This window comes from Pan troglodytes, chromosome 13 (genome assembly GCF_028858775.2).
Source record: "Pan troglodytes isolate AG18354 chromosome 13, NHGRI_mPanTro3-v2.0_pri, whole genome shotgun sequence".
Classification (NCBI taxonomy): Eukaryota; Metazoa; Chordata; class Mammalia; order Primates; family Hominidae; genus Pan; species Pan troglodytes.
In genome coordinates this window covers 143715316-143740039 of record NC_072411.2, presented here as the reverse complement: position 1 = coordinate 143740039, position 24724 = coordinate 143715316, and the positions used below count along the sequence as shown (strand labels likewise).

The 24724-nt window shown below is 44.0% G+C and overlaps 1 protein-coding gene across 9 annotated transcripts in view; it reads right to left on the bottom strand.

The window, feature by feature from the left end:
- Positions 1 to 24724, bottom strand: part of FARP2 (FERM, ARH/RhoGEF and pleckstrin domain protein 2) — a 136324-nt gene that overhangs the window by 57356 nt on the left and 54244 nt on the right. For all 9 annotated transcript variants that reach the window (XR_010150259.1, XR_001716566.4, XR_008546878.2 and 6 more), the window contains 4 exons: positions 22841 to 22938; positions 20549 to 20663; positions 15848 to 15995; positions 2210 to 2305 (listed from right to left, as the gene is read on the bottom strand). Coding sequence is in view for 4 of the 9 variants with exons in the window: in XM_016950925.4 (XP_016806414.1) it covers positions 2210 to 2305; positions 15848 to 15995; positions 20549 to 20663; positions 22841 to 22938 (457 nt within the window). In the remaining 5 variants the exon portion in view is untranslated. The remainder of the gene's footprint in view (positions 1 to 2209; positions 2306 to 15847; positions 15996 to 20548; positions 20664 to 22840; positions 22939 to 24724) is intronic.

The following is a 24724-nucleotide window of genomic DNA, read 5'->3' as shown; positions in this document are numbered from 1 at the left end:
CAGGCTGGAGTGCAATGGCGTGATCTTGGCTCACTGCAACTTCAACCTCCCAGGCTCAAACAATCCTCCCACCTCAGCCGCTCCCCTCCTACCACTCAGTAGGGACTTACAGGCTCACAACACCAAGCCCAGCTGATTTTTGTATTTTTTGTAGAAAAAGGGTTTTGCCATGTTGGCCAGGCTGGTCTTGAACTCCTGAGCCCAAGTGATCTGCCCACCTCAGCCTCCCAAAGTACTGGGATTACAGGTGTGCACCACTGCACCCAGCCCAGGAAGGGTTTTTCTAAAAGTTGTATACAAAGTCTTCTGGTTCCATCTGCTTAATTAAGAAAAGATAAACAGTATATATATTCATAGTAGAACTAGCAGAAAAATGAAGTCACCCACAATCACACAACTATCAACATTCTGAATTCTATCTTTGTAAACACTTTTTCCACCTAGCCTTGGCATTTTTCATGCCAGCTGACATATTTACATGTTATTACTGAATTGTTTCTACATGGTATATATTTTTAAAATCTAGGATATTTTAGATGTCCAGGACATGCAGTTTTCAGGCCTACAAATATTGCCCTGAAGGAACTGCATTCACTCTCAGTTATTCCTTAGGATAAATTCCTAGAAATGGAAATCTGAGCTCAAAGACTGCACATTTTTGAACCTGCTGATGTATGTTACCCAATTACCTTCCACAAAGACTGTAATACTTTGAATCTAACATTTAGTCTTTAAAACATGCTTAGGTAAGTAAAATGTAACTTTGCTAAGTGCAGATGCAAACAGTTCTGGGCTTTGACTTATCGCCCTATTCAAGTTAATAGCTGCTTTGGTGAACTTTCCCTATCATCTCAAATAACTGCAGGAAACATTTTTTTTTTTTACTTACAGAGTAAAACATCTTTTACTTGTGTTTCGTATGTGTGTTTGGCATTCCTTCTACTTCCCTTTCATCCACAGAAGAGATATTTGTACAACAATTAAAGCCACTTTCAAGCCTTCTACCAAAAGCAAACACACTTACACATAGCACGTGAACCCAGTGTGTACCAAAAGCCCTACTACTCAAGTGCCTTTTAAAGGCGTAGGCAAAGCTTTTCTTCTGACTGGCCCAAAGGCTCTAAATCTCCCATAACCCAAAATGTGTCTGGGCTGACACAAGCATGGCCATCTCTTAAGCTTCAAACCCCATGGTAGCTTGGCAAATCTACTTTTTATTTTCTAACTCCTTTTGTACAACGGAAATGCAGCAACTGGCACATCTTTGAATAACTGGAAGTACTGGATTTTACCAAATACACTGCACAGGCATTTATTTTTTCCATTTTTACTCACTTCAGTAAATTCATATGTAATTATTACTTTATTAATGAGCAGTCAGTAAAGAAGGGAATATTTACTCCCTGATAATCAAGTCTTCTTCAATTAGAGCTATTCAAAGATCAATTTCTGAATGAAGGACACAAGAGAACACTGGGGATACTCCTCAGTTCATTCTGAAGCTCTCAACTGCTGTAGGGCTTCAGATCATTTTGAACACTTTGTTCTTCAGCTTCCTTACCTAGAGAACAAAGAGGCTGCAATAACCATGGTTCTTAGCAGCCCCTAGGAGCTTGTCAGATGTGCACCTTCTTGGGTTCATCCCAGACCCACTGAATCTCCCTGGGGTTTTGAGCCAGCAACACGTGAGTGACAAAGTTCCTGGGGGAGGTAAGTGTGAGACCAGCTAGGCAGACTGCCTTCAGCCCCTCCAGACCTAAGTCCCGAATCCTGTCCTTGAGTTCTTGTGTGCATTATGCTGAAATGATTTACAAAGTAGTTATGTTTTAGTAGAATAAATTATGAGTTAAAAAATGGTCAAAATAGGCTGGGCATGGTGGCTCACGCCTGTAATCCCAGCACTTTGGGAGGCCAAGGCAGGTGGATCACCTGAGGTCAGGAGTTCGAGACCAGCCTGAACAACATGGAGAAACCCTGTCTCTACAAAAATACAAAATTAGCCAGGTGTGGTGGTGCATGCCTGTAATCCCAGCTACTTGGGAGGCTGAGGCAGGAGAATCGCTTGAACCCGGGAGGTGGAGGGTTGCGGTGAGCCGAGATCATGCCATTGCACTCCAGCCTGGGCAATAAGAGCGAAACTCTGTCTCAAAAAAATAAATAAATAAATAAATAAAATAAAAAAAAATAAAAAGCTAAAAATAATACTTACATGAACCTCTGGATGAAGTTTGATAAGAAATCTTTTCCTCTTGAAGCTTAGTTTACGGACCTTGGACCAGTTGAAAGTGTTGATTTTGGTGGTGCCCTGAAATTCAAGAGAGAGACAGATTACATTTGTATCTAACACATAACCCCTTTCTCATGAAATAGGGAATGCTTAAATTACATCCTTGCCAACACAGCAATCTACTTGGCATTTTACCATTATATCTGAAATAGCTGACTTAAAATGTCAATAACTAAACATATTAATCTATCGGTTCTAGAAAGATAATTTAATTTTTTTTTGAGATGGAGTCTTGCTCTGTTGCCCAGGCTAGAGTGCAGTGGTACAATCTCCGCTCACTGCAGCCTCAAACTCCTGGGCTCATGCAATCATCCTGCCTCAGCCTCTGGAGCAGCTGGGACTACAGACACCAGACACCAATCTTGCCTAATTTTCTATTTTTAATTTTTTTTGTAGAGATGAGGTCTTGCTCTGTTGCCCAGGCTGGTCTCAAACTCGAGGCACATCTGGAACACACGGACACTGAAAGGTTCAAAGAGATGGAAAAAGATGTACTTAACAACTGACCAAAAGAAAGCTGCTGGAGCAATATTATCATCAGACACAGTGCATGAGAAAGAGGGCTTACATCATCTAAAAGCAATTCACCAGGAAGATACACTTGGACTTGTATCTCTCCCTATATTGTTTCAAGTATTTATAGGAAATAGACAATTAGAAGAAGAAATGGAAAGATTTGCACTTTTTTTCTTTTTTTTTTTTTTGAGACAGAGTCTCACTCTATCACCCAGGCTGGAGTGCAGTGGTACGATCTCCATTCGCTGTAACCTCCGCCTCCTGGGTTCAAGCAGTTCTCCTGCCTCAGCCTCCTGAGTAGCCAGGACTACAGGTGTGTGCCATCACACCTGGCTAATTTTTGTATTTTTAGTAGAGATGGGGTTTCACCATGTTGGCCAGGTTGCTCTTGAACTCCTGACCTCAGGTGATTAGTCCACCTTGCCTCCCAAAGTGCTGGGATTTACAGGCATGACCCACTGTGCCTGGCTAATTTTAATTTATTTGATAAGGTTTTATTGCAAAAATTTAAAATCAATGTTAATATACATTTTTTGAAGTTCACTCCTGCAAGGAGGGTGGTCTGGAAGGGGCAGTGATAGTGGCCAGGCAGGGCGGGGAGTAGAGTCAGGTTTCTCACTGAAGCTAGAACACAGTGCTAGAGTGTAACAGGAGCGAATGATGGGAATTCCTGGTTTCAGCAGATACAGACACAGATATAGAGGTAAATATAGATATGTGAGGTGAGGGGGTATATGTACATGTGTGTAGCATTGTCTGTTGAGAGGGCCAGAAGTGGTGATACCCCCCAAAGCAATGGGCACACTGAGTGCATGGATCTTGGTCTCTAAATACCAGTCTTCACTAAAACGGCTGGGCTCTGTGGGGAAATGGCTGACTCCACGGTGAAGCAGGCAAAGTACAAAACAAAGCCTGGCATGTTTTATTCTGTAAGAAAGCAAAGAAGTGCTCATAAAATGAAAGGACATGTGAGAAGGACACAAGAGGCAGCTTGAAGAGCCTCCCTTGGGCCAAATGTGGGAAAGTTAAAGATAAAAATAAATAATGAAACCAACAGATTATCAAGTATCAGATTTGAATCTATCAATCCACAGTGACATAAACTAAATAAATGGAGAGAAAACTCTTCCTTCCAGTAGTAGGAAGAATGGGATTTAAAGAGTCATCACTGGGCAACCATCATAGTGACCTAACTAGAAGATGAGTGTGATGAGGTACAAGATATTTACTTAGTCTCACAGCATCTCTCCACAAAATACTTAGTAACAAAGGACAAAAAGTAACCTCTCTTTCCTTAAGAGATAAGGAGTCTCAAACTCCTGGGCTCAAGCAATCATCCTGTCTCAGCCTCTGGAGCAGCTGGGAATACAGGCACCTGATACCAATCCTGGCTAATTTTCTATTTTTAATTTTTTCTTGTTTAACGAGTTAAAGGCAGATGGGCATCTCAGGTAAAGGCCAGCAGGACCTTTTGTAGAGATGTGGTCTTGCTATGTTGCCCAGGCTGGTCTCAAACACCTGGCCTCAAGTGATCCTCCTGCTTCAGCCTCTGTTGGGACTATAGGCATGAGCCACTACCTAGTCAAAAACAACTTTGTATACAGAAAAGCTGGCAAACATCATCTTGACCAAGTGATCAATGTTACCACCACTACCAATGGGACAGATGGACCCTATGTGCCACATGAATCAGGACACATCATCACTCTGGGAGCTTCTCACCTAGGCAGTGAGCCCAGGGTCTGATCCTGGGAAAGCACTGCACAATCCCATATCATAAACATTCTACAAAATGACTGCCCTGTAATCTTCCAAAATGTCAAGGTCATGAAAACCAAGGAAAGGAGGAAGAATGTTCCAGATTGCAGAGACCAGAGAGACATAATGCCTGGGTACAGCCTTTGCTCCTAGATTGGACCTTCTGTAGTAAACAACACTGGGACAACCAGTTAAAGGCAGACTGGCATCTCAGGTAAAGGCCAGCAGGACCTTTCTGTGCTGTCTGTGTAGCTTTTCTATAAGCTTGAAATGGTTTCAAAATAAAATTTTAAAAACGTCTGAGACACTGCTTGGGCATTTCAGCGACTATACGTTTGATGTTATCAACATTTACTCTTACCTGCAAACTCAGTGTAAGAGGCAGCAAGGTTAGGGACACAGTCCCCTCAGAGACAGCTCCAAAGGAAAAAACAAACCCCTTTAGCCATAAGGAGTAAAACACTGATACATGCTACCACATGAGTGAAACTGGAAACAAGGAAACACTACACACAACAGACCACATGTTTGTATGATCCCACTTATATGAAATATCTAAAATAGGGAAATCCATAGAGAGGGAGTATCCTGATGGGTGCCTGTTCTGGATACCAGTGGTTGCTGGGGGCTGGCGGAGTAACTGCTAAAGAGTATGAGGGTCTCTTTTTGGGATGATGAAAACGTTCTCAAATTAGATAGTAGTGATGGTCATACAACTGTGAAAGTATCCTAAAACAACTGAATTGTATACTTCAACATGGTGAATTTTATGGCATATACATTTTATCTCAATTAAAAAAAAAATCCTGAGTTAGATGTTCTCAAAGCCAAGATACAAACGTTAGGGTCTAAATGAGGACTTAAGCTTCCTAGTTCCCAAAATATTGCCCCAACACTAAGTCGTTCTAATTTCTACTGAAAGTAAAATATTGAAGGCCAGGTGCTGTGGCTCACGCCTGTGATCCCAGCACTTTGGGAGGCTGAGGTGAGCAGATCACCTGAGGTCAGGAATTAAAAAAAAAAAAAAAAATTAGCTGGACATGGTGGCCAGTGCCTGTAATCCTAGCTACTCAGCAGGCTGAGGCAGGAAAATCATTTGAACCCAGGAGGCGCAGGTTGCAGTGAGCAGAGACTGCGCCACTGTACTCCAGCCTGGGCGACAAAGGGAGACTCCGTCTCAAAAAAAAAAAAAAAAAAAAAAAGTAAAATATTGGAGGATTTTCAACTACATTCTCAAAATTTCTGTCCTAAATTGTATTCTCAAAAACAAAGCAAAACAAAACATCAACAAAAGGAAACAAAATCCCCACAGCCCCAGCTCTAGATATCATTTATATATCCAGGACAGAGTCTTAAAAAACCGAGGGCCTAGGCTGGGCGTGGTGGCTCATGCCTGTAATCCCAGCACTTTGGGAGGCCAAGGCGGGCGGATCACGAGGTCAGGAGATTGAGACCATCCTGGCTAACACAGTGAAACCCCGTCTCTACTAAAAATACAAAAAATTAGCCAGACGTGGTGGCAGGCGCCTCTAAGTCCCAGCTACTCGGGAGGCTGAGGCAGGAGAATCCCTTGAAGCCGGGAGGCGGAGGTTGCAGTGAGCTGAGATCGCGCCACTGTACTCCCACCTGGGCGACAGAGTGAGACTCCATCTCAAAAACAAAACAAAAAACTGAGGGCCTGCCACGGAGGTAAGAGATGAAGCCCTCCCAAGAAGAGGGCTGACAATAGCTCAGAGGCCCCCAAATAACTGCTCCAGCTGCTTGTTCAATCCCTTCTGGTCAAAATAAGAAATTTCTACAGCTGTCTCTTGGTATCTGTAGGGGATTGGTTCCAGGACCCTCTACCCCAGTACCCAAATCTATAAATCTTGAGGCTCTGATAGAAAATGGTGTAGTATTTGCATATAACCTACACACACCATCTCTACAAAAAAACCTACAATTTTTGTAGAGATGAGGTCTTGCTTTGTTGCTAAGGCTGGTCTCCCGAGCTCTGGTGATTCTCTTGCCTTGACCTTCCAAAGTGCTGGGATTACAGGCTTGAGCTACCACACTGGGCTTCCTGTATACTTTAATAAAATCATTTCTAGATTACTTATGTACCTAATACAATGTAAACGTCACATAGTTTTACTGTACTGTGTTAAATTTGTATTTTTTAAAAAATTACACAGACACATATATGTGTGTGTGTGTGTTCTGAGACAGAGTTTCGCTCTTGTTGCCCAGGCTGGAGTGCAATGGTGCGATCTTGGCTCACTGTAACCTCGGCCTCCTGGATTCAAGCGATTCTCCTGCCTCAGCCTCCTGAGTAGCTGGCATTACAGGCACCTGCCACCACACCTGGCTAATTTTTGTATTTTTAGTAGAGATGGGGTTTCACCATGTTGGCCAAGCTGGTCTTGAACTCGTGACCTCAGGTGATCTACCAGCCTTGGCCTCCCAAAGTTCTGGGATTACAGGTGTGAGCCACCGCGCCCAGCCTGTATTGTTTTTTATCGTTTATTTTCCTGCGGATATGGAGGGCCAACTGTATATCCCAGGGTCTTGACCACCATGATAAAAGGAGAAATAAATAGAAAATCCAAGGACAATCACAGCTTTCATCTACTGCACCCTGACTTGACAGACTTTAAGACAACACTTTTAAACCTGCACAGTTAGCTGTGGAATGCTAAAATCTACTGTTTTCATTTTCATATTCATCCAATAATCCAGGGCATATCTGAAAATGCCATATAGACTACACGACTGGAAACAAACTGCCAGGTCAGGGTCACCCACTCCACATCAAGTCCTCTTCCTCAGACAGAACTAGCTTCACCTCTCTTGGCTGTCTTTCTGGGATTTACTCTCATGCATCCATTCATTCACCCGTATTTCTGAAAAGCACATTTATGACAGCTAGCACATTCTCCACTTTGAAATCTTGCCTCCTCAACATCTGTCACTGCCAATACCTCACACCTACCCCTCCCCACACTCTCCTAATTGTTGGTAAATTTTAAATTCAGTATTTATATTAATGGTCATGTAAGCATTGCTCACAAGCTGAGCTATGGTGAATTTAACTACTTTTTTTATATTATAAAGTAAAGCTTCCTTCTTCAAAATTTCCTTGAGAATCCTAATTGCCTCTTTTCATTTGCTTCACTGGCATGTACCTATCCCTAGTTAACACTCTTCCACACGGTCCAGCACAAGAAATGAGTCCCTGGTCTACCCTCTCTCCCGGGGCCCTGCCCTCTGCTCTGGTGTTGGTGGATGCTCTCTTGGCAGGCAGAACCTGTGTCTTCCTCTGCCTGTCTCGGATGTGGACCACCCTATTTCCTTCTTTCTCACTTTTATTTCATTCCCTCCTCTAGTTTTTCCTTACAAAGGGCGAGTAGTAGTTAAATTTTTAAAAAATCTACATGTGTGAAAAAAGGTTTTCTCTGTACAGAAGTCATGTGGAACAGAGCACAGAATTCTAGTCTAGAGCCCCCCATACACCAAATTAAAAAAAAAAAATCGCCAAATGCTCGGGGAAACTGATTTGCGTAATAATAAAACTGTAGTCTCAAAAAAAAAAAAAAAAGAATTAGTTTGGAAATAATTTCCTTTTAATGTTTGAGCTGCTGCCATTGCAGTGCCATTGCACTCCAGCCTGGGCAACAAGAATGAAACTCCGTCTCAAAAAAAAAAAAAAAAGAGAGAGAGAAATTGTACCAGCTCTTCTTTGTACCTCTGGTTGAATTCAGCTGTGAATCCATCTGGTCCTGGGCTACTTTTTTTTTTTTTACTTGGTAGGATATTATTGCCTCAATTTCACACCACATTTCTGGTCTATTCAGGGATTCAATTTCCCCCTGGCTCGGAAAGCCCCGTTGCTTTCTAGCTTCCAGTACTGCTACGGAATAGTTCCAGGCCATTTTAAATCACACTTCTTTCTCTCTTCTTCCTGGGAGTTCTTGGGTCTTCTCCACTATTATCCTTTGTTGGATGGATAGACTGCAAAATTTTTCTCCCATTCTGTAGGGTTGTCTGTTCACTCTGATGATAGTTTCTTTTGCTGTGCATAAGCTTTTCAGTTTAATTAAATCTCATTTATCAATTTTTGCTTTTGTTGCAATTGCTTTTGGCATTTTCGTCATGAAATCCTTCCTGTGCCTGTGTCCTGAATGGCATTGCCTAGATTTTCTTCCAGGGTTTTTTTTGTTTTTGTTTTTGAGACAGGGTCTCACTTCATCGCCCAGACTGGAGTATAGTGGCTTGATTTTGGCTCACTGCAACCTCCGCCTCCCAGGCTCAAGCGGTTCTCCTGCCTCAGTCTCTCAAGTAGCTGGGGTTATGGGCACCCACTATCATGCCTGGCTAATTATTATATTAGTAGAGACAGGGTTTTACCATGTTGGCCCCAGGCTGGTCTTGAACTCCTGACATCAAGTGATCTGCCCCCATCGGCCTCCGAAAGTGCTGGGATTCAGACGTGAGCCACTGTGTCTAGCCCTCATCTAGGGTTTTTATAAGTTTCTTTCTGGTTCAGTCTTGGGAGGGTATATGTGTCCAGGAATTTATCAATTTCTTTTAGATTTTCCAGTTTATGTGCACAGAGGTGTTTACAGCATTCTCTGATGATTGTTTATATTTCCGTGGGTTCAGTGGTGATATTCCCCTATCATTTCAGATTGTTCATTTGATTATTCTCTATTATCTTCTTTACTAGTCTAGCTAGCAGTCTATTTTATTAATTTTTTCAAAAAACCAGCTCCTGGATTTGATTTTTTGAAGGGTTTTTTGTGTCTCTATCTCTTCAGTTCAGCTCTGATCTTGGCTATTTCTCGTCTTCTGCTAGCTTTGAGGTTTGTTTGCTCTTGATTTTTTAGGTCTTTTAGTTGAGATGTTAGGTTGTTAACCTGAGATCTTTCTAGCTTTTTGATGTGGGCATTTAGTACTATAAATTTCCCTCTTAACACTGCTTTAGCTGCATCCCAGATTCTGATATGTTATCTCTTTGTTCTCATTAGTTTCAAATAATTCTTGATTTCTACCTTAATTTCATTATTTACCCAAGAGTCATTCAGGAGCAGGTTGTTCAATTTCCATATAGTTGTGTGGTTTTCAGTGAATGTTTAAATCTTGAGTTCTAATTTGATTGTGCTGTGGTGTAAGAGACTGTTTGTTATGATTTCAGTTCTTATGCATTTGCTGAGGAGTGTTTTGCTTCCGATTATGTGATCAGTTTTAGACAAAGTGCCATGTGGTGATGAGAAGAATTTATATTCTGTTGTTTTTGGGGGGACAGTTCTGTAGCTATCTATAAGGTCACTTTATCCAGGGCTGAGTTCAGGTCCTGAATATTTTCAGAAAGTTAACTTTCTGTCTTGATGATCTGTCTAATATTGTCAGTGGGGTGTTAAAGTCTCCTATTATTATTGTGTGGGAGTCTAAGTCGTTTTTTAGATCTTTAAGAACTTGCTTTATGAATCTGGGGGCTCCTGTATTGGGTGCATATATATTTAGGATAATTAGCTCTCTTGTTGAACCCTTTACCATTATATAATGCCCTTCTTTGTCTTTTTTAATCTTTGTTGCTTTAAAGTCTGTTCTGTCAGAAACTAGGATTGCAAGCCTTGTTTTTTTCTGTTTTCCATTTGCTTGGTAAATTTTATTCCATCCCTTCATTTTGAGCCTATGTGTGTCTTTGCACGTGAGACAGGTCTCTTGAAGACAGCATACCCATAGGTCTTGGCTCTTTATCCAGCTTGCCATTCTGTGTCTTTTAATTGGGGGCATTTAGCCCATTTACATTTAAGGTTAATATTGTTATATGTGAATTTCATCCTGTCATCATGGTGCTAGCTGGTTATTTTGCAGACTTGTTTTTGTGGTTGCTTTATAGTGTCACTGGTCTATGTATTTCAGTGTGTTTTTGCAGTGGCTGTTAACAGTTTTTCCTTTCTGTATTTAGTGCTTCCTTCAGGAGCTCTTGCAAAGCAGGCCTGGTGGTGATGAATTCCCTAAGCACTTGCTTGTCTGAAAAGAATCTTATTTCTGTTTTGCTTATGAAGTTTAGTTTGGCCAGATATGAAATTCTGGGTTGGAAATTTTTTCCTAAGAATGTTGAATATTGGCCCCCAATCTCTTCTGGCTTGTAGGGTTTCTGCTGAGAGGTCCCCTGTTAGTCTGAAGGGATTCCCTTTGTAGATGACCTGGCCTTTCTCTCTGGCTGCCTTTAATATTTTTTCTTTTATTTCAGCCTTGGAGAGTCTGATGATTATATGTCTTGGGGCAGATCTTCTTGTGGAGTATCTTACTGGGGTTCTCTGCATTTCCTGAATTTGAATATTAGCCTGTCTCGTTAGGTTGGGGAAATTCTCCTGGATGATATCCCAAAGTACGTTTTCCAACTTGATTCCATTCTCCCTGTCTCTTTTGGGTAACCCAATCAGTTATAGGTTTGGTCTCTTCACATAATCCCATATTTCTTGGAGGTTCTGTCATTCCTTTTCATTCTTTTCTCTCTATTCTTGTCTGCCTATTTCAGAAAGATAGTCTTCAATGCTCTGAGATTCTTTCCTCTGCTTGGCCTATTCTGCTATTGATACTTGTGATTGCAATGTGAGGTTCTCGTGTTGTGTTTTTCAGCTACATCAGGTCGGTTATGTTTCTCTCAAAACTGGCTATAAGCTCCTGTGTTGTTTTATCATGGTCCTTAGCTTCTTTGCATTGGGTTACAACATGCTCCTTTAGCTCAGCAAAGTTCATTATTACCCACCTTCCAAAGCCTGCTTCTGTCAATAACGCTATCTCAGCCTCAGCCCCAGCCCATTTCTGTGCCCTTGCCAGAGAGGTATTGTGGTCATTTGGAGGACAAGAGGCACTCTGACTTTTTGAGTGTTCAGCATTTTTGTGTTGATTTTCTCATCTCTGTGGGTTTATCAAACTTTGATCTTTGAGGTTGCTGACCTTTGAATGGGGCTTTTATGGGTTTTTTGGTTCATGTTGTTGTTGTTTTCTGTTTTTTTTTTTGATACAGGGTCTCACTTTGTCACCCAGGGTGGAGTGCAGTGGCACGATCTTGGCTCACTGCAACCTCTGCCTCACAGATTCAAGCAGTTCTCCCTCCTCAGCCTACCGCTGTGTGTGGCTAATTTTTTTTTTTTTTTTTTTGTATTTTTAGTAGAGATGGGGTTTCACCACTTGGCCAGGCTGGTCTTGAACTTCTGACCTCAGGTGATCTGCTTGTTTCAGCCTCCCACAGTGCTGGGATTACAGGTGTTTGTTTTTTGAGACAGTCTCGCTCTGTTGCCCAGGGTGGAGTGCAGTGGTGTGATCTCAGCTCACTGCAACCTCTGCCTCCCCATGTTCAAGTGATTATCCTGTCTCAGCCTCCTAAATAGCTGGGACTATAGGTGCCCACCACTACACCCAGCTAATTTTCGTATTTTTAGTAGAGATGGTGTTTCAACATGTTGTCCAGGCTGGTCTTGAACTCCTGACCTCAAGTGATCTGCCCACCTCAGCCTCCCAAAGTGCTGGGATTACAGGTGTGAGCCACTACGCCTGGCCTGTTGTTTTTAGGGCTGCTGCAGTTTGCTGGGAGTCGCTCCAGACCCTAGTTGCCTCGATTTTTCTGTACCTGGAGGTATCACCAGCAAAGCCTGTGAAACAGAAAAGATAGCAGGCAGCTTCCTCCTCTAAAAGCTTTATCCCAGGAGGGTACTGACTTGTTGCTGGCCCAAATGCACCTGTAGGGGGTGGCTCACCCAGTCAGGAGGAACAGGGTCAGGGGCCCACTTAAAGCAGCAGCCTGGCTGCTTTTTGCAGAGTAGGTATGCTGCATGTGGGGGAACTCTTCCTTATCCAGACTCCAAAGCCAGCAGGCTAAAATGGCTGAGTCAACCAAACTAGAGATGGTGGCCACCCCGCCCCCGCAGGAACTTGGATCCATCTCAGGCAGATTTCCAGCCTGCTGCTGTTGGCTGGCTAGAATTCCAAGCCAGTGGGTCTTAACTTGTGAGGTGCTGTGGAAGTGGGCCTCACAGAATGATACTGCTTGGCTCCCTGGATTCAGCCTCCTTCTTAGGGATTTGTACAAACAGATTTCCCACCTTGCTGGGGGTCCTGAGGCTGAAGTATGTGAAACTCCTAGGTCTCTGTGTGTGCCTCAGTGGCTGCTCTGCTGAGACTGAACACAACTCTGTGTATTGGACACAAGGTCCTAGTGGCATGGGCTCATGAGAGGATCTCCTGATCTGTGGGTTGCAAACATCTGTGGGAGAGGTGTAGTTTCCTGGGTGAGGTTGCACAGTCACTCACCATTTCCCTTGGCTGGGGATGGGGGTTCCTTTGGCTCCATGCTGCTCTTGGGTGGGCCATCAACCCCCACCCTCGCTTTTCTTCATCCTCTGTGGGTTGAGTTGTTCGCCTAGTTAGTTTCAGTGCAAGAACCTGAATATTTCAGTTGAAGGTGAATCCACTCACCCCTTTTCTTTCCTCTTCGTGAGTGGTGTGAACCTCAGTTGCTTCTAATCAGCCATCTTGGATCCTCCTATATTATAATTTTAAATATCTGCGCTTAGAACTGAGGCTGCCATACCTCTGTGGATGATGGAGATGAAATTGTGGAGCCCAAGGTCTGCTGGGGTTAGGTTCCTATTGTTGCATGTGGGGCCAGGCAGTAAACCTGCTAAAAAGTAGCAGAGCATGTGCCAGCACAACTCTGCAGGACAAAGAGGCTGATGACCCCTGCCTGGCGTGCAGACCAGGTAGGAGACATGGGGTGGGAATGGACTGGGGCAGCCTGTATTTTAATTTGCAAATGTTTTTATGTTCTCCATTTGTTTCTATCATGGTATCCTGCTCGTTTCAGAGATGCAGTGTTTTATTCCTGTGAAGGTTTTGTGAAAATGTAATACAGTGATACATTCACAAGGCTCAAATTCTGAAGGTTCAAAAATGAGTCCACAGTGCAAGTCTCCCTCTCAGCACTGTTCCAAAGCCTGCCAGCTTGGCCACTCTTCCCTGGGGCCATTAATGTCACCAGTTCATTTAATAGTGTGGAATATAGTGCACATATAATTTTCTCTCTTTTCCCCACAAGCAGTAGCTACTATACAGAGTTTTCAATCTTTTCTCCATGTAATGATGCATCTTGAAGGATGTCTCATTATTGGGACATAAAGAGCTGCTTCCTTGTTTGTACAGTTGCCCAATATTCTGTTCACATGGATGCACCACCATTTATTTAGCTGGCTTTTATTTATGTACTTATTTAGAGACAGGGTCTCACTCAAGGTGCCCAGGCTGCAGTGCAGTGGCACAATCTCGGCTCACTGTAGCCTCGACCTCCTGGGCTCAGGTGATTCTCCCACCTCAGCCTCCTGAGTAGCTGGGACTACAGGTACATGCCACTACACCCAATGAATTTTTGGTATTTTTAGTAGAGATGAGGTTTCTCCATGTTGCTCCAGCTGGTCTCAAACTCCTGGACTCAAGCAATCTGCCCACCTTAGCCTCCCAAAGTGCTGAGATTACAGGTGTGAACCACTGTGCCAGGCTATTTAACTGGCTTTCTAACGGTTAATTCCCAGAATTTTAGTATCACAAACAAGGCTGATAAAAATTAAAAAATTACAAGATAAAATTTTACATTTCTGATAAAGAAGTATTCCTATTTCTCATAAGCATGAACTGTGAGCCCTTTCTGGGGCTCCTGGGAACATGTTGGCTTGCACTGTGACTTTGCCGCTGAAGGCTGTGAGATTCCAGCCTTCCCTACTCTGCAAAGTCAGGTCCCACTCCCTGTTTCATTTCCCAGCTTCCAAACATTGCTGCTATCCTCATCTTTCGTGGGCTGTTTTCCCATTCTTTGTTCTTACAGATTTAAATGTTTAAAAAATTCCTTCAACTGTCATTGTGTTCAGGGTTTTGAGGGAATAAAAATAAATACATATATTCAGTCTGCTATCTTCAATCTGAAGTTTCTAATCCCTTGCTTTTACGACTTCTTTAGGTTGTATTATTTGTTTTTTTCTGGAAATGTGGCAATGGCTCAGTTTGGATATGAGGTTTTCATCTCTGTGCAATGGGGGAACACTCATCAGCAGGTGTAGGCAGGGGATGCTCAGACCCTCCACCTGAAGGCATGGGTTGCTAAGGCTGGTCTCTATCATGGATTTTTATTGCTCTCTAATCACATTTAGTATGAAATGTAACATAATATTCTAAATTCAAAATTAATTTTTTTTCTGACAGGAAATTGAAACTTGATGGCTAGGTTAAGAAAAATAAGGAAAAGAAAACAATAATAAACATGGCTTGATGAGGGAGGCCTGAATCAGACCAAGCTCTTTTTGATAGTCACAGGTTAAAAGAGCCCACAAAGAAACAGGAGGTCATGCAGGCAATGGGCTCCCAGACTGCAATAGTGACAATTCCCACAATATTCAGCATCGAGGAGACCTTTTCAGGATTACCGTAGTCTATCAGAGGGGCAAAATTTTACAAGGGCCAGTGACTGGAGTGCTCCCAAAAGGAGGGGCCCAGACAAGTCGGACATATTTAGCCTGGGTGCGAGGGGACTTGGGGAGCCCCAGCAAGAGCTTTCTTCAGATATGCAAAGGGCCTGAATAAGGAGAAAAGCTCCTTCTAGTCGGCACTAGCAGTCACACTTAAGCTTCTTGGACATCACAAACCCCAGCATACACACACATAACCACAAATGGAAGTGAGCAGGCCATGCCCACCATTTATGTAATTATTTACCTATGCATCACAACTAATACAAACACCTCAGAAGACAACACTGACTCTTATCACAAGCAATCCCTCTGATATTTTCTATTCTATTCTAGTTTATTTACTGAAATGATTACTGTAACCCACTCTAAAGCACTCACAGTCCAGCCCAGGTCACACCCACAGCACAGAGACTGCTCCACTGGAAAAAAAACAGGGTTGTGGTTTAGGATCCTAAGGGGGTAGGCCAAATCCCAGGAGGGAATGCGAAGTCCCAGAGGCAGTGGGCAGCCCTGGTGGGGCAGGAGGCAGTGGGGAATCCAAGGAGGCGGGAGGCAGTCCCAGGAAGCAGTGGGCTCCATGACATGGAGGATAGTCACACATGGTGTCAGAGAAGGACAAAAGAATAATTTCCCCACTGAGTAAGAGGTTGGATTGGATGATATGCAAAGCCCTTCTTCCAAATCGAGGCCCGTACTCATCAGGACAAATATTTACTAACATCTATAAGAACAAACCCCACCAGGTTGCAGAAAACCTCCCCTCCCTTCCCCACTGGCCTACCTGGAACACGAGTACACCCATGTGGGAAACTGCCAGTTGAATCTTGGTTCCTTCCCTGTCAGAAGCCATGTGAAATCTGATGCCGTACACTTCCAACTTTCGAGCAATTTCGAGCACCTGGAAATCTGACTCAGCAGGTGTCTGGCCCCTGTAATAAAAAACGGTAGAATCATACACTACAAACACTTGATTTCTGAAAGAGCCAAAATGCATTATAGAAGTGATCAGGAAAACCAACAATGAAGGCTTTGTGTGTTTAGAGGGCAGATGGTTCACTGTCTGTGTTTACCCACTACAAAAACAGCATACCACACGTGCAGGCCAAAGACATCCTCAGTTTTCTTCTATTCTGTAACTACTTTGTAACGGGTAGAACACTTTCTTTGCATACACTAGCTACTCAGCCTTACATCTGCTCGATAGTGACAAGGTTATACACAAATACTACTGGCAGAGACAAATTTTAAATCAGAAGAAACACCACAGAGGGCCGGGCACAGTGGCTGATGCCTGTAATCCCAGCACCTTGGGAGGCGGAGGCGGGTGGATCACCTGAGGTCAAGAGTTTGAGACCAGCCTGGACAACATGGCGAAACCCTGTCTCTGCTAAAAATACAAAAATTAGCCAGGCGTGGTGGCGGAGGTTGCAGTGAGCTGAGATCATGCCACTGCACTTCAGCCTGGGTGACAGAGTGAGACTCCATCTCTAACAATAATAATACTAATAATAAAATGAAATGAAAAAGAAAGAAAATGAGTGTGACGGGATAGTAGTGTTATCTATGGTATTTCTTTTCTTTTCTTTTTTTTGATGGAGTCTCACTCTGCTGCTCAGGCTGGAGTGAAATGGTGCAATCTTGGCTCACTGCAACCTCTGCCTCCCAGGTTCAAGCGGATTCTCCTGCCTCAGCCTCCTGAGTAGCTGGGACGACAGGTGCACGCTACCATGCCCAGCTTTTTGTATTTTTAGTAGAGACGGGGTTTGCCATGTTGGCCGGGCTGGTCTCAAACTCCTGACCTCAGGTGATCCGCCCACCTCGGCTTCTCAAAGTGCTGGGATTACAGGCGGGAGCCACTGCGCCCGGCCATCTCCTTTTCATCTTAAAAAATATTTTTTACTATCTGAAACACTTGTGTCTTATAAACCCATTTTCTCACTCACTCACTCACTCACTCACTCGCTCATTCGTTTAGAGACAGGGTCTCACTCTGTCGCCCAGGCTGGAGTGTAGTGGCATAATCTTGGCTCACTGCAAGCTCTGCCTCCCAGGCTCAAGCGATCCTTTCGCCTCAGTCTCCTGAGTAGCTGAGACCACAGGCACGCACCACCACACTTGGCTAATTTTTTGTAGAGACAGGGTTTTGTCATGTTGCCCAGGGTGTCTTGAACTCCTGGACTCAAACTTGTCAGCCTCTCAAAGTGTTGGGATTACAGGCATGAGCCACTGTGCCCGACTTTTCTCTGCAGTTTCAAAGATCCAAAAGCAATGTGATAAAGTCAAGAAAAACACTTCTTTAATATCCTATTCAGTGATTATAAAGGTGTTTTCAGTGGATCACTGAAGAACCATCAGAATCATAAGACAATGTAAGAAATGTATAATAATTAAAATAAAGGTACAATATTGTCTTTAAAAAAAAAACCTGAAGAATTATCAAAAGAAATAAGATGTGCAACGAAGCTGTGGTGACTGTGACAGACACAGTCTCAAATTAACACAGTGAAGGCCTACAACGTAGAGCAGAGCTTCCTGCTTCCGGGCTTATTCGGCAAGAGTTCAACTGTATTCCCGTATGAAGCAGACCACATGACTCACCCTTCTGTTACCGGCTTTCTAGGGTTTTTAGCAGATACATGTGCACATGTACGCACACACGCATGCAGAGACACACAGGCACAAGAACATGTGCAAGTACACATAACCACAGTATACAATGTACACAGGAACACACATCAACACACATGAACACATGAGCCACACACAGAAACACACACAATGCATGCATAGGAACACATATAACATACATGCACACACGACCACACAGCCACACATGTATACACAGAACACACCCAGACACACCCAGACACACACACACACACACACACACACACACACACACACACACACAGAACTACCCTGAGGGTCCAGTTCTTTGTTCTTCCACAGGCAGGCTTCTTGACATAAGTGCCCAAAGATGTTGTCACTGTCTCCTCACTGCACTTTCAGTGTACTTGAATCTAGAATTCACCCTCACCACTCACTGAAGCTGCTGAAGGCGATACATTGCCACACTGCCAAGCTCAGAAACCTGCTCCTGTGCCTACCTCCCCAGGCCTGTAGTCTCCACACAAGAGGCTGTGGCCACTATCCTAAAACATGCTCTCTTGGCACCTGTGCCCTTCCATGCTTCTGGCTGCTAAAGGCTCTTGTGGGTGCCTCCTCCTGCACTCAGCCTCTCAAATGTCAGTTCTTCAGGGGTTCATCCTGGGCTCTTCTCCTTTCCTGACCTGTATCTGCCCTCTGCCTAGCTGATTTCACCCACTGCACAGGTTAGTCCAGCCTACGTGCTGACAACACTCTCCCCAGCATCCCAAACCCACCCATCCACTAGGGACTGTCCTTCAGGTTGGACAGTTCGCAGCACAATGCCCAATTCTCCCTTCCTCATGTCCAGCCCCTGCTGTGTGTCTCAGCAGGGAGAGACTATCCCCAACCCTAGGAATACAGACTGAACCAGTGACCGTTTCCTGCTGGGATGGCACACAACACTAGCAGAGGGCCCTTGGCTCCATGGGTCAAGGTCTGGATGTGACACTCAGAACAGCTGTACCTTCCTCACTACCAGCCAGAATAATGGCAACACTTGAAAGAGGCAAAGCCAAGGGTACCCGGGAGAACAGAGCAGGAGCTCTACCTGTACTGCCCTGCATGGAGGCCTCCTCAAGGTCAGGTCAGGCAAATGGATGAGAAGCACCGACTTACACACACAAGATGCCCCACACCGCCATGTCCGAGATGGAGCTCTGCACGCATGGTCTCACCATATGTACAATGGGGTAAAACAGTGCATGCCATGATGTGGGTTTGAGGATCACACAAAAATGCTCGTAAGAGCTGTCCGTAATTGCCACTACGGCCTCTCCAGTATCAGCTGGCACTTCTACCTCCAGCCCTTGAACCCAAACTGCCCATGCCACGCTGGAACCTCCCTCTCCTCTCTGCTTCCTTCTCCCTCCCTTCCCAGGCTGGTGCTTTGCCTGGAATGCTTCCTCCCTGGCTTTGTCCGCCTAGGTCCTCCCACGAGCCTCCTTCAGCCTGCCCTCGGCCTTCTTTCAGCTCACAGCGTATGAGCTATGCTCCTGCTACACTGCACACATTCTCATCTGTAGAAACGCATCTGTATATCTCATGACTGCCATGCTGTCGGGCACACAAAAGGCACTCTCCTGCAGACACAAGAGATCCCCCACACTGGGAGTGGTGAGGTGCACGAAATCCACACAGTCTTACGGGGTAAGGTAAGATCTGTATGGGTAGGCACCTCAGTCTGTGCCGTTCAAACCAGCTCCCCAGTGCTGACAGCAGTGGTGGATGCGTAGCTGGCACTCATACTCTGAAGGTGTGAAAGGGCAGCTGCCAGCAGGTCGCGGTAGAGCCTTAACGACACACATGAACATACATGATCTGACAAACAAACCTGCATCTCAACAGGATGTGTCACAAAGGCAAGGCTAAGTCCTCCTGACTCACTTTCACCAGCTGAGTGCTCCCCTTTGGTGACTAAAGCTCCCAGCCACCTGGGCCAGAGCCCAGAGCCCTTTCCCATACCGTTCTTCAATCCTTTTCCCCTTAGCTAGCACTCCTTCTCTAGGTCTCTATCACTTCCATCCAGAAAAACCCACCAGTGTCAAGTCTTAGAGGAATCAAAACAAGATGAGACGAAGGCCATGGGTGCCAGGCGATTCCCAATGCCCTGACACAGGCAGACACTGTTAGCCTCACACAGTCCCCTCCTCCTCTACCACAGCACAGTGTCTTCCCCGTAGAGGACTCTTTCTGCCACACTGCAGAGACACTGCAGCAGCTGACACCCCCCCAATAGCCACCCCATCCTGCTCAGTAGCATCCTCCTCCCCCAGACCCTGATGTCTTTTCCAGCACCTTTTTTTTTTTTTTTTTTGAGACGGAGTTTCACTCTGGTGCCAGGCTGGAGTGTAGTGGCGCGATCTTGTCTCACTGTAACCTCCACCTCCTGGGTTCAAGCGATTCTCCTGCCTCACCTCCCGAGTAGCTGGGACTACAGGTGCCTGCCATTAGCCCAGCTAATTTTTTGTATTTTTAGTAGAGATGGGGTCTCACTATGTTGGCCAGGCTGGTCTCAAACTCCTGACCTCAGGCAATCCACCTGCCTCAGCCTCCCAGGGTGCTGGGATAACAGGCATGAGCCACCGTGCCTGGCTTCTTCCAGCACCTTCTAAAGCAGCACATCGTGCAGGTGTGAAGGTGCTTCAGGCCAGGGCACCTGTGTGTCTGTGTGTCTGCCAAGCTGCCTCTGGCAGCAGCTGCACATCCTGAGGCCAGGAGCAATGGTCCTTATGTTAGAATCTTGCAGAAGTCACGACAACAGTCCTTTCTCGTTACACACTCTTTAGTCATTACTGTGGTGACAATGTGTTGACAGACAATTGTGATGACTTACACGTGCTTCTGATGGAATTCTAGTATCTTCTCAAGGCAGTGCTGCTGGCCAGGCAAATACGCGTTCGCTTTGAGGTGCTCTCGGTCCAGCGTTTCATCGTAATCTCCTATTTCCGCTGAGATAGGTTAAAAGTAAGTAACTAATTTTTAAATAAACTACAAGCATTTGTACGTGTCATTGCATACATTAAAAGTAAAAAAAAAATTATCCCAAATTTGTAGCAAAAGAATATATCCCTAAAAAAGCAAGATTTTGTATTTAATTTTTCCAAATATTTTATGCTGTTAAAAGGCAAATATAATGGGAAGTGAAGAGGATTTCTTGAAGAACAAAGGCCTGATTAGTAACTCCAGGGAGGCAAACATTGATGAGTTTAATGTGTTGATTATTATTTTGACACAAGGTCTCGTTCTGTTGACCAGGCTGGAGTGCAATGGTGCGATCACTACTCACTGCAGCCTCAACCTTCCGGACTCAAGCAATCTGCCCGCCTCAGCCTCCTAAGTAGCTGGGACTATAGGTAAGCACCATCATGCCCAGCTAATTTTTGTATTTTTTGTAGAGATAAGGTTTTGCCACATTGCCCAGGCTGGTCTCAAACTCCTGGACTTAAGCAATCCTCCTGCCTTGGCCTCCCAAATGTGCTGGGAATATAGGCATGAGCTACTGCACCTGGACTACTATTATTTTTAAACTACACCTTAAACCTAAATTGTCTCAAGATTATCATGATCAGGCTGAAGTATTTTATTTATTTTAGGATAATGTATTTTAAATGATTTTTTTCCTTCAGACCTTCTCAAATTTCTTGATGAATAATGTCTCTGTCTAATTTCATGTATTTTAAGGCCACAATGTCTTAATAACATAAAGTTCAATAATTTAAAGCAATATGCTTTTATTTTTAGACAATCTCATATTCACAGAGAAGTTACAAGCACAGTACAAGAGTTTTTTCTCCTTTGAGCCATTTGAGAGTGAGTTGCTAACATGTTACTTGCCATACTTCAGTATGGACTTCCTACAAACTACGACATTTGATACGGTTTGGCTGTGTTCCCACCCAAATCTCATCTTGAATTATAACTCCCACAAGTCCCACTTACTGTGGGAGGTACCCAGTGGGAGGTAACTGACTCATGGGGGCGGATCTTTTCCGTGCTGTTCTTGTAACAGTGAGACTTTCATGAGATCTGATGATTTTACAAGGGGCCGTTCCCCTGTACAAGCCTCTCTCGCTGCCGCCACATCTCTATCAGCAGTGTGGAAATGGACTAATACAATATTCTTACCCGCAGCCTTGTAAAACTACCCAGATCAGGAACAGGGCCACGATCTGAGGCTCCATCCCAGATGTGGACCCTAGTCATATTTTACCAACTGCCCAATTATGTTTTTTATAGCAAAAAGATCTGGTTCAGTCACACGTTGCATTCGTTGCCATGTGTCTACCTGAGAAGTCTTTCAGCCAAATGAGTAAGAACCAAAGTCACTTTGAAAACTTTTATTAATCAACACGTCCCCTGGTGGAGGATAGCAAACCCATAATAAAATTTATTATTTGAAGAAGGTATGTCTGGGGAAGGACCAAGGAAACTGCAAATAACCTATATACTTATTAATTCCTAAAATTTTGGAACTTTCTATGTCATATTTCCTGGATTCAAATTTCAGAAACATTAGTTCTGTGCTAGCTGTGGTCCCACCTCTAGTCCAGGAGCAATGTGGGTATTTCTGTTTTTCTATTCCCATCGCTGGGGGCTCGGCAAGGCGCCAGAACCTCCTCTTACACTTCTCATGGTTTATTTTTGAAGTAACTATAATTCTTGACACAGTTCTGAACCATCTCTTGATCTGTGTGAGATACTGAAGAAATGTCTTCTTTTTCCTTCATGGCTAACGCTTTACTAATCTGAGAGGACTGTAACTTTTATCCCAGTGAGGCCCTTTCCAGGGTTTGCTGAGAGTTTGGTTTATATTCTGACTCTTAGACTGAATATGCATTGCTGGTAAAATGCACAAAGGCATAAATGAGAGACAACCCAAAAGAAGGAACGTGGCTACAGATTTTGGCCTTGGCCTGTGTTTGCTACGTGGAAACTATATGCCTCAAGGAGTTCCACTTTACAGAAGTTAATCTGTAGCTTATAAAAAACACTGAAGTTGAAACACCTCATTCTATGGTCAGGCTCACTAACTAGGCAAATACATCAGCAACTAATTGTAGTTCTGAGTGCGGGTATATCTGTGCCATGGTCAGTGCATGCTCCCCGCTGGCGGGGAGATACTCACACTGCAGGAGATGGGATGTGAGAAGGGCCGCTGTGGTGTCAGCACAGGTCAAACGCTCTTCCAGCAGGTCTCTCTTAAGTTGCAAGGCAAACAAGTATCTAGAAGAGAGTTCAAAATAAGACAGAGATCAATTCCAAATGTTCTCTGAATGTAACATAGACATGTCTCCACAGCAAGACAGCAAATGAGCCCTGGGAAGTGGCAGTGACCCAACAGTGAGCAAAATGCAAGGCGGTCACGAAACAGCAAAGTCACAAAAGGCCTTTCATGAAACAAACAGTCACCAAGCGAAGGTCAGATGACAAACCAACTCACCAGACTGAGTCACACACATGGGAGAGCGCAAAGAAAGTACTGAACACACTGAGGCACTCTGATGTGAACAATAAAAAAAAGAAATTGGCTGGGGGCGGTGGCTCCCGCCTGTAATCCCAGCACTTTGGGAGGCTGGGGCGGGTGGATCACCTGAGGTCAGGAGTTCGAGACCAGCCTGACCAACATTGTGAAACCCTGTCTCTAAAAAAAGTGCAAAAACCAGCTGGGCGTGGTGTGCACACCTGTAATCCCAGCTACTTGGGAGGCTGAGGCAGGAGAATCGCCTGAACCCAGATGCAGAGGTTGCAGTGAGCTGAGATCATGCCACTGCACTCCACGTTAGGCAACAAGAGCGAAACTCTGTCTCGAAAAAAAAAAAAAAAAAAGAAAGAAATTAGCCTTTTCAGGCATACCATCTACCCACATATAATTACACATCTGCAGCCATACCTTCAAGGAGGAAGGTCACAAATTCACATTACTTCTGTTAGTCACATAAAACTGCACTCACAGTTTTGGATGAAATAGGAGAAATATCCAATGAAAACACAGCTTAAAGCATGGCTGTGAAATTTTTTAACGGATTGATAATATCTGGTCTTGGCTAGGATCTGAGAAACAGGCACTTTGGAATACCATTAGTGAGAATGTAATGAGAGAAGGCAATTGAAAATATTTATATGTTCATTTATTCCATCAGCAAATAATTACTGAGCGTGAATTACGTTCTAGGTACTGTTCTGGGAGCTGGAAATGCAAAGGTAAGCAAGACCAACCCCCATCCCTAGTGGAATTCATGCCCCAGTGCACAATATTAAAATTTACCACATTCTCTTAAAATTCAGGATGTACATACCCTTTAACACAGCAATTCCATTTCTACAAACTTTCCTAGACTAATATTCCCATAGTTCACAAAGGTATGTGAACAATGTTTCTCTGCAGCATTATAACAGAGAAATATTGGAAATATGGATGAATATGAGAACGATGAAATTATGTTACAGCCTAATTTAGTATATTTTTATATACAATATGGAAAAATGTCCACAGCATGCTTAATAAGTGGGGGAAAAAAATCAACCTACAGTTCAATACGTATCATTTGATATTGTTTTATAACATTTGTAATTTCTTTAAAGTTCTGATATCTATGTGTTTATTGCACATCTATGCTTTCATCTGAAAGATACGTACTTATGCGGAGAATAAGGTGCTGGGTAAATGGAGAACTTTTACTTTTTACTTATCTTTGTTTACTTATTTTTTTTGAGACAGGCTCTCACTCTATTGCCCAGGCTGGAGTGCAGTGGCGCTACCACAGCTCACTGCAGCCTCAACCTCCTAGGTTCAAGTGATACTCCTGCCTCAGCCTCCAGAGTAGCTGGACTACAGGTGCATGCCACCATGCCTGGCTAATTTTTTGATATTTTGTAGAGATGAGGTCTCCCCATGTTGCCTAGGCTGGTCTTGAACTCCTGAGCTCAATTGATCCCCCCACCTTGGCGTCCTGAAGTGCTGGAATTACAGGTGTGAGCCATTGCACCTGGCCCTTAGCTTTATTTGGAA